Source organism: Nyctereutes procyonoides, unplaced genomic scaffold (genome assembly GCF_905146905.1).
Source record: "Nyctereutes procyonoides isolate TBG_1078 unplaced genomic scaffold, NYPRO_anot_genome, whole genome shotgun sequence".
Lineage (NCBI taxonomy): Eukaryota > Metazoa > Chordata > Mammalia > Carnivora > Canidae > Nyctereutes > Nyctereutes procyonoides.
This window is the reverse complement of record NW_026575155.1, coordinates 6,248,582-6,261,396: the sequence shown is the minus strand read 5'-3', so window position 1 is coordinate 6,261,396 and position 12,815 is coordinate 6,248,582. Positions and strand designations below refer to the sequence as shown.

The 12,815-nt window shown below is 45.7% G+C and overlaps 1 protein-coding gene across 2 annotated transcripts in view; it reads left to right on the top strand.

The window, feature by feature from the left end:
- Positions 1-12,815, top strand: part of URB1 (URB1 ribosome biogenesis homolog) — a 91,445-nt gene that overhangs the window by 20,790 nt on the left and 57,840 nt on the right. For both annotated transcript variants that reach the window (XM_055313378.1, XM_055313377.1), the window contains exons 2-5: positions 2,912-3,051; positions 4,234-4,385; positions 5,520-5,652; positions 10,998-11,094. In XM_055313378.1, coding sequence (XP_055169353.1) covers positions 4,234-4,385; positions 5,520-5,652; positions 10,998-11,094 — 382 coding nt within the window. In that variant the 5' untranslated portion in view covers positions 2,912-3,051. The remainder of the gene's footprint in view (positions 1-2,911; positions 3,052-4,233; positions 4,386-5,519; positions 5,653-10,997; positions 11,095-12,815) is intronic.

The window sequence follows — 12,815 nt, the reverse complement described above, 5'->3', positions numbered from 1 at the left end:
CGGCCGCGGCCCACGCCGGGCCCGGCTCTCCTCTGTGCAGCCGTTCCCTGTCTGAGCCACCGAGCCGGGCCTTCCGGTGTGCGGACGGGAAACTGAGGCCCGGCTGCTCGACGGCCGAGGGCCCCCCTTGCTGGGTGGTGACCGTCCTCCCTTGGCCGGGCGGCATCCCTCCGCAAGCTCCAAAACCTCTTGGTTGCAGTGGTCAGGGAGGCAGATACGGGCTCCACCGCTACACGCAGCAGACGACACGTACCTACTTGCCGAGTCCCAGCTGTGAGCCCGCTCGGGGGCTGCTCACTGAGAAGGTTTGCTGCTTCTCTGTGGCTGTCAGCGCTGTTTTCAGGAGCTTTGAGCCTCCAAACACTCAGGCTGATCCGATGACATGTGCTAAGCCACCTCCTGAAGCCCCACAAGGGCCAGGTTTGACCAGGTTTGGACTAGTGACTAAGATGGAGCAGATTCTGTAATTTCACTATCTTTTTTTTTTTTTTTTTATGATAGTCACACACAGAGAGAGAGAGAGAGGGAGAGGCAGAGACACAGGCAGAGGGAGAAGCAGGCTCCATGCACTGGGAGCCCGACGTGGGATTCGATCCCGGGTCTCCAGGATCGCGCCCTGGGCCAAAGGCTGGCGCCAAACCGCTGCGCCACCCAGGGATCCCTAATTTCACTTTCTGCAAAGCGTGATCGATCACCCTTCTTCACAGCTGCTTGTAATCCATGAGGAAGTATGTAGGTGATGGGGGAAAAAAAACCGCAATTGAATCCGTTGCTGTGTGGAGACACTGGTGCTGTCTCAAAATAAAACAGTGTCCCTGGGCTAAAGGGATTATAAAGTTGATGGCCAGAATATCTCCAATTAATCATTTGTGTTCTCTAAGTTTTTTTTTTTAAACAATCTTTTTTTTTTTTAAGATTTTATTTATTCACGAGAGACAGAGAGAGAGAGAGAGAAAGAGAGGCAGAGACACAGGCAGAGGGAGAAGCAGGCTCCATGCAGGGAGCCTGACGTGGGACTCGATCCCGGGTCTCCAGGATCACGCCCTGGGCTGAAGGCAGATGCTCAACCACTGAGCCACCCCGGGGGGCCAAAAGTTTTGTTTGTAAATATTTGATCCCTGCAGCTGTCAGCCAGTGTTATAAAGATGAAAGGTGCTTTAGCATAGAATTATACATTATACAATTATACATGAATACAATTATACATTTTACAAATGTATACAAATTATACAATTATACATGAATTCATTCACTTGTTCATTATTTACTAGTGGCTGTTATTTGCTAGGGAAAAAATGGCGAGTAAAACCGACATGGGCGCTGTCATTATGGAACTTACAAATAGTGAAGTGGGGAAGGCAGATAGCAATCAATAAAATCACATACGGAGAGTTCTACGTACCAGTCCTCCAAAGGAGAGGTACTTGATGTCCCCAGGCCTCAGACCTAATCTGGGAGATCAGAGAAGTCTCCCCAGCGTAAGTGGCTTTTCATGGAGTTGTAGGATGAGGTCGAAACAGGGACAGGAATGTTCGTGGCAGAAGAAAGAGCATGCTTAATTATTTAAAAGATTGTCATTCATGTAAATATTCGTGATTTTACTCAGAGAGCTCCATGGCATTCAGGTGCTACATTTGAACAGGTTTCCCAAGGAAACTCAGGTTGATAGGAGGTGGGTGCAGAAGAAATAGTTGGAAGATGTGGCAGGGCTGAAGTCAGAGGGTGATCGTTGAATCCTTTGTATGAGGCTGAATTGAATTTGTGTTTGAATCTGGTCTTTATCTTGGATTCTCTCTCCCTGTTAATATGTTCTCATAACTTCCTGTGATGAGATCTCCTGATGGAAAGATCAGGGAAGTGGAATTGACAGATGTAAGGTTTTGCTTTCATCCAGGTATTAGGAAAGGTTTTCGGGTCTTTTTTTTTTTCCAGCTTTATCGAGATATTATTGACATAACTGATGTAAGTTTAAGCTGTACAGTGGATGATGACCAGCTTGGTTAACACTTCCATCCCCTCACATAATTACCATTTTTATGTGTGATAGCATTGAAGATCTACGCTCTGAATAACTTTTGAGCATATAATATACTACTGTTAATTATAGTCACCATGCTGTACATTAGATCCCTAGAACTTACTCATCTTACTATTTTTAAAGGAAACTCTACTCCCAATATGGGCCCCAAATTCACGACCCCAAGATGAAAAGTCACATACTCTTCCTACTGAGCCAGCCAGGCACCCAGAACTTCCTCATCTTATAGCTGGAAGTTTGTACACTTTGACCAACATCTCCCCATTTCCCCCACCCCCTATCCCATGGCAAACACCATTCTGCTCTCTTTCTCTATGAGTGTGGCTCTTTTAGGTAGAGCCATAAGTAAGTTCGCATAAGTAGAACATACAGTATTTGTCTTTCTCTGACTTATCTTGCTCAGTGCCCTCAAAGGATGTTGTTAAAGGCAGGATTTCCTTTTCAGGCCAAATAATATTCCATTGTATACAGACCTATTCACAGATACAGATATACCACCTTCTCTTTATCCATTCTCTGATTTTACCCCGTTTGTGGAGCAGGGGTAGGGCTTCAGGGTTAGATTGGTCAGGACTCAGAGGGTGCGCAAGGGTAGATCGATGGCAGCATCAGGTAGATCACTGCACCAAGATGGGTTGGGCTTTAAAGCAGGTCCTTTGCATGCTGTTGCCCGTACCCTCCCTGGAGATAGAGAAAAGGCCGTGTCAGAATCCTCGATATCCCTGTGTCTACATTGCTGTTGTGTTCTCGTTCTCAGTAAGGGGTGGTTCCGGTCCCCTGGATGCCAGAAATCTGCCTCTTGTCACAGTGGTGGCTTGTGATTGTTGCTAAAGAGGTAGTCCCTGTTAACCTTTGAACATTACTCTATTTCAGCCTTAGAAGCGTTTGTCGCTGCTGCCAAGAAGTTACCTCGAGAAGACGTGTATGATGTTGTGGAAGGGTACATAAAAATTTCTGTTGAGTGTGCAGAGATCTTCCAGCTCCTGAATGGGGAGAAGCGACCTGAAAGTGAAGTACGTTATTCCTTACCTGGCTTGCTGAAGAGGAGAAAAAGTTCATGCCACTATTGTGTTAAGCTTGATGGAGCGAAAATATGATAGAAATTTCCAAGACAGGATTCCTGGGTTGCTTAGCTGGTTAAGTGTCTGCCTCCGGCTCAGGTGATCCCAGGGTCTTGGAATCGAGGCCCGCATTGGGTTCCCTGCTCCACAGGAACCTGGCTTCTCTTTCAGCCTCCCTCTTTCTCTCTGTTTCTCATGAATAAATAAATAAAATCTTAAAAAAAAAATTTCTAGGACACTACCAGCTTTCTGTAGAAGATGATACTTTTTTTTCTTTCTTTTTTTTTTTTTTTGCTGTAGGAATACATTCAGTTTTGCATCATGACTTATCAAAGCATTTTAGTGGAAAGTGCTAACCTCATATTAGTGAATGATACCAGAAGGAAGGGTCATAGATTCTTAATCTAAATATACTTGGTTATGATATGGTTTGTTTTTAAGTAATCTCTGTACACAGCGTGAGGCTCAAACTTACAATCCCAAGATCAAGAGTCACATGATCTACTGACTGAGCTTGCCAGGTACTGCCTTAACATGGTTTGTTTTAACAGAAAGGAAGTAGGTAAAAACCACATGTCATGGTTGCAGACAGATACTGAGTTCCCTGGTTTTCTGGTTCCAAACAGGTTCAAAATTTGGAATATTTATGAACCTGTTGAAAGCTCAGGGTTATTGCTATAAGACCCAAATATCCGCAAAGCAGTGAGGCCTGGTCAAGATTTCTCTCTTCATCTCATTTTGTGGAACTGTAAGCAAGCAGTTCTCTCTTTGGCTGGACTATGAAAATGAGACTAATTTTAGAGCCGGGATCTGCAGAGCTACCTGCTAGGCTGTCACCTTCCTGCCTTTGGCCCAGGATCTGTTGGAAGTTTTGTTTTTTAAAGATTTCTTTTTCATTCATGAGAGACACAGGCAGAGGGAGAAGCAGGATTCATGCAAGGAGCTTGATAAGGGACTTGATCCCAGGACTCTGGGATCACGCCTTGAGTCAAAGGCAAGATGCTCAACCATGGAGCCATCAGGCGTCCCTGTTGGATGTTTTAAAGTAACTGGCTAAAACGAGAAGCATATGTACGGAGGGGGGAAAAGAAAAACCCAAATGAGCTGATGCATAGGCATTTCATTTCTTTGCAGATGCTGTTAATATTTCAAGTTTTTGAGGCCATACTGTTGCGGACTGCGAGCGATCTTTCCCATTTTCATGTTGTAGGGACCAACATCGTGAAAAAGCTAATAAATAACCACATGAAGCTCATCTGTGAGTCCCTGTATGCCTCGGGCTACAGGTAAGTTGCCTATATGTGACAAGACTACTCATGACGTGGTCTGCATTCATCTCTCCCTGAGTGCACTTGACCTTCCTTCCACTCATAGAGCGGAGCTGAGCAGGCTCTGAGGCCATCACGGCTGTGGCTCTGCCCCTTCATTTCCTGCTGACCAGCCCCTCACTGTCGCTGACTCCTCTGTGTGTCCATCTCACTCCTGCCCTGCTATTCTTCTTGCTGTCGTGGGAACCTAGTAGGCATTTTTTTTTTACTTTTTTTTTAAATTTTATTTATTTATGATAGAGAGAGAGGCAGAGACACAGGCAGAGGGAGAAGCAGGCTCCACGCACCGGGAGCCCGACGTGGGACTCGATCCCGGGTCTCCAGGATCGTGCCCTGGGCCAAAGGCAGGCGCCAAACCGCTGTGCCACCCAGGGATCCCCCTTGTAGGCATTCTTGCCATTGCCCATCCTTCTGCCCCAGTGGCTCTTCATGCTGGTCACACACTCCCTGCCTCTCCACTTCAGGACGTTGTAGTGCAGAAGTGGCATCTCAGGGAGGCCTTGTTTCACCACTGCCCATCTGCTGTCACTTTGTGTCCATTTGCTTGTGGACAGAAGTATCTGTTTGTAGGTCTGTTTGCACAGCTAGATGTTTGATTTAATACTCTTGACTGTCTGTTTCCCTCCGCTAGAATGCAAGGTGCATGCAGGTGGAGTCCTTGAGTGGCCTAGAAGATTTGGTCTTCCACCACCTAGGACGATGCCTGGAGTGTGGCGGGTGTGCAGTAAACCACAGGTCCCGGGTGGCCGTGGGACGGGAAGGCTGCTGAGAGCCTCCTCTGAACAAGTCTCCCCCTGTGCCCTGCAGTGGCAGGGGAGCTGTGGGTCTCCCAGTTACAGAATGATTTCCCCGAGAGAGAAATTGCCATCTTCTTTGTATCTCACATTTTGTATCCTTGGATCCTCTTCAGACTCAATATTTAAGCTTTGTTTGGAGATTTTGTCAAGTTATATATGTTCTTTTCTAGAGCCTGTCTGGTGTCTCTTTGCTTCCTCTTTCTGGTTTGGGGAGAGCAGACCCTACAACCAGGAGCACAGCTGGCTCGGTGCTTCTGCTGTTCCTGACATGCCTGATTTTCTCGTCCCTGTGCAGGATGGCTCGAGCCTGCCTGAACCTGTTGGCTGCCATGGTGACCCAGGGCCCTGAGGCCGCCAGGGATGTCTGCAGTCATTTTGATTTGAATAAAAAGACCTTGTACACCCTGGCCACCAAGAGGGATTCAAAGGTGAGGAGCTCTGAGCATCTTGTCCCTCCTGTGTATTTCCTTTCCCTTTGGAGGGCCATCTTGATTTGTTTGTCGTCCTTTCTCTGGCCTTGGTCCTCACATGGGAGGAGAGGAAGGCCTGTGTGTAGAGAAACATGTGGCAGAGCCTGAACAACAGGGACATCTGAGGACAGCTTCTCTGGGGGCTCAGGCCTGTGAGGATGACACAGTTTGTGAGCATCTTCACAGAGCAAAGGAAATGATCTCCGTGTGCCTTGCAGCATGGACCTTGGGGCATCCCAGTCCCGTTTCTATTCTGTCCACTTTGGAGAAAACCCTTGGAGGTTAAACCAGTGACATCATCATGGAGGACACATATGGCTTTTTAATGTTCCTTGTGCTTCCCATCAGTGAATCTTTTTGTTTTATATATAAGATTTTATTTATTTATTCATGAGAGACACACACACAGAGGCAGAGACATAAGTAGAGGGAGAAGCAGGCTTCCCACAAGGAACCCATTGTGGGACTTGATCCCAGACCCCGGGGTCAGGACCTAAGCCGAAGGCAGACACTCAACCGCTGAGCCATCCAGGTGTCCCTATCCGTCAGTGAGTCTTACAACAAGTAGCTGTCAGACTATGCTAAAGGGAATGGAAGTGTGACTGGTTTTCAGGAGAGCTTTTATAGAAAAAGTTCCCTGGTGACTCTAGAAGTTTCCTTTGGGTTTAGAGTCTTGAGGAGGAAACAAGTGGGAGGACTCAGAAGTGGGAGAGTTGTTACGCACCAGCCGTAGTTGTCTCAGTGCTCCCAGCTGGCCCCGAGGACAGCTGGGGCTCCCCACTCCACACCCCTGTCCCCTGCACAGACAGCAGACCGACAGTTACCCACGTGTCTGCCAAAGCAGAGAGCCACGTTAGCCTGATTTACTTCTGCACCCTGTCATCTCACTCTTCGGGGAAATTAGTAAGAGTTTCCACACTGCCAGGTAATAGGCTGAAGGTTAATCATAGTAACACCCGATAACTTTTCTGGCTCTGTGAGGTCAGCTCAGTGTTAAGGGTGGTCCTGACATGACAAATAAGGTGTGCTCTGAGGAGAAGATTCCAGGTCTTGGTGTCTCATGGATATTCTTTTTTATTACTGTGAGTTATTTACATACCCTGAATGTGTCAACAGATTCCATTCATTGAATAATGGCTACTGACATTTAAATGCATTTCTAATAAAAAGAATTTGCGTGCTGTTTGCACACTAGGGCAAATGTCATGGTTCTTTGGTCTTAGCTTGGCAGTCGGCCTGTCAGTAATGATGCAAGTTCCCTTCCCACTTCCACCCTGTCTCTCTGATCTCAACCAGCTCAGCCCTGTAAGTAAAATACATCAGTACCCCGACCACCCACCAAGACACGAGAGAAAGCCCTAGAAGTAGGGCTCCTCTGCCTGAATGGATGCCAGCTATCGGCTGAGCATGTGCTGCCTCACCTCAGGGTCCTCTTGACAAGTGTTTTTACATGTCCTTGATCTATAAAATGGGAATAATTCTCAAGATGGAAGTGTTTTTTTAGTTTATGGTGTACCTTAACTATTTTGTCATGGGAAATGGTTTCTAGACATTAAATTTTTATGTTCCACATAGGAATGAGTCTCATGGATATTGAATGAGGACGTTAAAAAATAGAGCAGCACAGAGAACCCCCCATGTACCCATCCTCCAGCTGCAGACGGTTACCTCTGCCGTGTTTTTGGTTTGTTTTGGGGCAATCAGGTATAGCTGATCCCACATGTGAACCATATTCCCTCATGCATATTTCAGTGTGTATCTCTAACAGAAAGCAACCTTTTGAAACAAAACCAGAGGCGATTGGGGGGCTCAGTTGGTTAAGCATCTGCCTTCGGTTCTGGTCATGGTCCTGGGGTCCTGGGAATTGTGCCCTGCATTAGGCTCCCTGCTCAGCATGGTATCTGCTTCTCCCTCTTCCACTCCCCCTCTTTGTGCTCTCTCTGCTAAATAAATAAATAAAATCTTTAAAAAAACAAAACAAAACACAAAACCACAGTACTATTCTCGTACATGTTACCGTAAATAACTCTTAATATCACCAAATGCCCAGTTTGGTCTCAGTTTTTCCCCACCATTTCTGAAATGTCCTTACACTTTGTGTTTCAAATCAGGATCCAGACCAGGGCTACGTATCGTGTTTGGTGGGTATGTTTCTTAAATTTCTTAATGTTGAGTTTTCGATCCCTACTCCTCCCCAACCTTTTTTTTTCATGTCATTTAGTTATTGAAGCTGATGGTTATCTAGATCTTTTTTTTTTAATAAGTGCATTTTAACATTTTGAGGGGAATTATTAAAGCCTCATGAGGAGAGAAGATTATGGTTCTTTTTCATCCAGCCAAAGAAAGCACTGTTCATGACGTTTGCCAAAAAGCAGTTTTACCAAATATGTTTTGGTCTATTTTAGACAGTGTTTTGCAGAACAAGCCATAAGGAGTTCAGGATGCTTTCTTCCTAGGGTAAATAGCATTGTGAAGTCACAGAGTAGGAATGAGGAGTAGGCATGTGACCCTCTTGCCTTTGATGGGGCTTGCTGGGGATGGAGGTGGAGGCCCAGGGGACAGTGAGGGGCTGTCTACTCGAGGATGAGCAGGAGGCATGGCCGTAACTGCTTGGAGTGGGGTGTGGATGCTATCTCTTGGGCATCTTGGCTTGTCCACAATGTCAGGAACCTGAAATTTGGGGTTGGCTGGAATATACAAGATGGATACCAGGAGGTGAAGACATTCCATGTCAGCTCAAAACTCGTTGCTGGGGCAGGCGGGGGGGGGGGGGGGGCTGGCACCCTGGGGGGATCTAGTCCCAGTTGCTGTGTACAAGCAGGATGGAAAGATCTAGAATGGTACATAACTGAGACCCACCTTCTAGGACTCTTGCTTCCAGGACTTAAGTGGACAAAAAACAAAAAACAAACAAACAAACAAAAACCCTAACAACCAAAACCCCAGAATGTGTAGAACCTTCCCAACTAGCTAGCGGAGCACAGAAACTAATTTAATCTTACCAGGCAAGTTTCAGCATCATACTAGCATTCTTTTGAAACAGGAGGCATACATACATAAGGCTAACAAGTTAACTGTGCTTGGATTAGTTGACAGATTTCTTTCAATCACCAAGCATCTAGGTAGCTTGGGAGCAGTGTTTACATTAAGCTTCCTGAGGACAGGGACAATATCTTAGTCATTGCCATGTCCTCTCTCGACCTGAGATCATGGTATCTTGAATACAATTGGTGTTTGAACAACATTGAATTGGTGAGTTTGGAAGGCACCAAAACGTTGCTGTACTCTGAGGAAATGCAGCTCATTTTCACATGGTATCCAAACTCCACATTGTGAGGAGGTCTCTAGAGTAGCCCCTGGGATAAGGAGGATGGTTTTAAGCTCATAGTGGAGTTGGAGTAAGGTCTGATAAGGTCTTGCTGGAATGCTGTGGGGCATGGGTGGAGGTGTAGACCCAGGAATACAGTCAACATGTAAGATCCCCATCCAGATGTTGCAGAGTATGAGTCAGATGGCCTTTCTTCTCTCCCTGAGAAACATACACCTGGCAGGACGAGACAGAAGTAATGAAATACTCACATAGAGGCCTAAATGGTTCCAAGTGTGGTCCTTGCATCTTGAGGAAAAGCAAAATGAAAATGCTCTGGAAGTTCTGAGAAGAAAGCACTTCTCTGTAGTCAGACATGAAGTTGAGCAGGAAGCGGTATGTTTGAACAATGTCTAATTCTAGGACATATTTGCTTAGTAGCTAGCTATGGGACCTGGAATGAGTTTTTTAAATTTCCATTTCCTCATCTGTAAAATGGGTATAGAAGGCATCTCCACCTCAAGTTGTCATAAAGAGTAAATGAAATCACACATATGCAGCCTTTGACTTAGTGTCTGGTGTATAGTAAGTGCTCAATAAATGACAATGATATCCTCTTCACCATTCCACCATCATTACCACCACCCTGCTATTACTAATAGGAATGGAACTATCTGGAAGACAGACTCTTAATTTTTCCAGGCATCCAAGGGCAATAATTCTCCATGGTATTAACTTCTTTACAGCAAATTAAGAGATCTTTGGAATAACTGAAGTAGGGGGAGAGTACAGTTGAAGCACTGGAGGATCCCAGTTTATGAGCTAGTGCTAGTACAGCCAATGAGCGATGCACATGATCAGCCACCAGGGTGTGAAACAAACGAGAAGACACGATGTGTGTCTTAAAATTACTGGGAGGGATAGTTGATCAGATGGTCCCCATCACTTCCCCTGAAGTGTTGACGACTGGCCATGGCCTGTGGGCCCTCCTTGAGGATGTCCACTCTCCTGGAAAGGCCACACTGGTTTGTAATGTGACAGCGTCTGTGCTTTGATGTCCAGAGTGCATTTATAGTACCTATATAACCCAGACATCACCTCATTGGTGTCAGCTGAAGTAGAACCGGTCTTTCCATTGGCTCTGGATTTTCAAAAAAGTGTATATGATTTCACTGGGAAGTGAAATAGATGGTATCTAGATGGGCTGAGAATCTTCTGCTCTATGCTGAAGTGGCCCATGAACCACAAATGTTTAAGTATGATGGGGGAAGGGGACACAACTATGCTTTACCCATACTTTTATGTTTATGTAGCAGTGAGCCATTATGCTATGGCTTTTAAGCACAGTGGATGAAAATATGTAATGCAGATAGACATCTTGATAATTTTTTATTTTTTGCTTGTTTCTTGACATTTTCTTTTTCTTTTTTTTTTTTTTTTTAAGAGAAGGGGGACGGGAAGGGGGGTGGAGAGAGAAAAATTTTTTTTAATTTATTCATGAGAGACACAGAGAGGCAGAGACACAGGCAAAGAGAGAAGCAGGCTCCTCGCAGGGAGCCTGATGCGGGACTTGATCCCAGATCCTAGGATCACCATCTGAGCTGAAGGCAGGCGCCCAACCGCTGAGCCACTCAGGCATCCCGAGAGAGACTCTTTAGCAGGCTCCACACCCAAAGTGGAGCCCAGCACAGGATTCGATCTGATGTCTGACCCTGAGATCATGACCTGAGCCAAAACCAAGTCAGATACTTACCTGACTGAGCCACCCAGGACCTCCATACTTTTGTATGTAGAAACAGCTTGAAGGAAAGAAAAATAGAGCAGAAGATGGAGGGAAAAGAGCAAAGAAAAAACCCTGTGTTCCCAGAGAGATGACTGCTGGTTTTAGACTTTGAGCCTCCTGACAGCATAAGACCAGAGACTTCTGTTGCTGCGTTCTTTGGTGCTGGGCAAGGGGTATGGATACACACATGACACATGGTCTCCTTCCCCCTAGGGTGTGCATGATGTCCGGCTGGCCTACATTCAGTTTGCCCTTTCCTTTCTGATTGCTGGCGATGACAACACGATCATGCAAGTGCTGGAGTTGAAAGGTAGGTGTGCCTCTGTCTCATAGCAAAACCTGATTGCAGCTGTTTTTGGAAAGTCTCCTACAAAGCAGTTTTCCCAGGATAAAAAAGGTCTGCAGCTTTTGCAGCTGCTGCTGCACGCTAGAATGAAGGACGCGCATGCGGTGAAGCTTCCAGTCAGGTCAGTGCGGTTGGGAGGTGGCTAGTCAGCATGAACAGAGGTATTCTTGCTATGTTCCCTGGAATGCTGAGCGATGTACCAACAAAGGATGGATGCACACTTCAGAGACTCGTATGAACAAAGGGGGCTTTGTGGTTTCAGAACATGGGTAGATACGTACCCTGGCTATCTGGTTTTCCTTAGTAATTAAGGAAAAAATAAAGTTTAGTTTCTTCGATAGCTTTACCAAATGTTAACCAGAATATCACCTATAGAGTTTCAAGGAATTCCAACTGGGCCACCTTCTGGTGGCTGTCACCCTAGAACCAGGCTGGGCTTAGTTGAGTTAGTTGAGGACACTTGCATATTATCAAGAGATTCAGTAAAACAGGGAATAGTAGCGCCAGATCACACTTAGCACATGGCAATTGTTCTGTATGTTCCCCCCCTAGAATCCAGCCCTGTCTGCAGGTGGGGTGAGGTTCCACGCCCTTGCTGGAGCTCTGGGAGTTGATGGAGGAATGACATGGTGCCTGTGGTCCCATGTGGTCGGGTCTCCAGCCTGTCTCTCACCTCCCCCAGGGTGGAAGACCTAAGCTCTCTCCAGATGATTGCCAGGCACCATTTAACAACAAGGTGTAGGTGCTGGTCACCCTGTATATCAGCCCTGGTCCGTGCGCATAGCCACCTTGCACTAGGGAAGAAGCACCGTGGAGATACCTTCATTGCATGCCTTTCCTGCTTGGGGCCAGCTCCTGTGGGAACTGCTGCTGCTGCCAGGGCTAGGAGTTCTGTAGAATTCCCCTGGCTCATCTCAGCTGTCTGACTTTCATTAAAGGACTGTGATTTGGGGTTATTCACCTACACTGCTAACAGACAGGGCTGCACTTCAGTTGGTGTTTTGCAAGGCATTTAGGCCAGTATGCATCAGAACTTTAAACACGTTCGATCCGGCCTTTCCATGTCTAGTCATTTATCCTAAGGGAAGAATTAAAGATGTGAGTAGAGGTTTTCTTAGGGGATATTTTTTCATATTAGCTGAAAATTGAACTCCTAACTGTCCACCAGCAAGGCATTGATTGTGCAAACTGAGGGCTAATCGTAAGATGGAATACAGCTATTAAAAATGATGTTGACATATGCTTCCTGACATCAGCCTTTTAAACAGTATGCAATTAGGTATAAACTCAGAGTAAAGCTGTCAAGTACTCCATTTTACTAAAACATAAATAGAACAGAATATGGATCAGAATATCAGAAGGCTCACAGCTAGTAATCTAGAGGTTAACACTGTTATTTAGTAACAGTGGTATTTTCCAATTTTTCATTTTTGGGGAATGAATTTGCTTTTGTAGAATGTGTGCCCATGGAGCACCTCTGGAGCAGGTGAAATTATAATTGCTCTGATGTTTCTGCCCCGTATCACCAGTACATTAGCAATGGTATGGCATCAAGCTGTGGTGGCTGATTCCTTGGGGATCCAAAAGTTTGAAAAGAAAGCAATCATTCTGAATTCTACCACCAGTCAATAAAATGATGACCATCATTTATTTATTTAGTTTTTTAAAGATTTTATTTATTCATG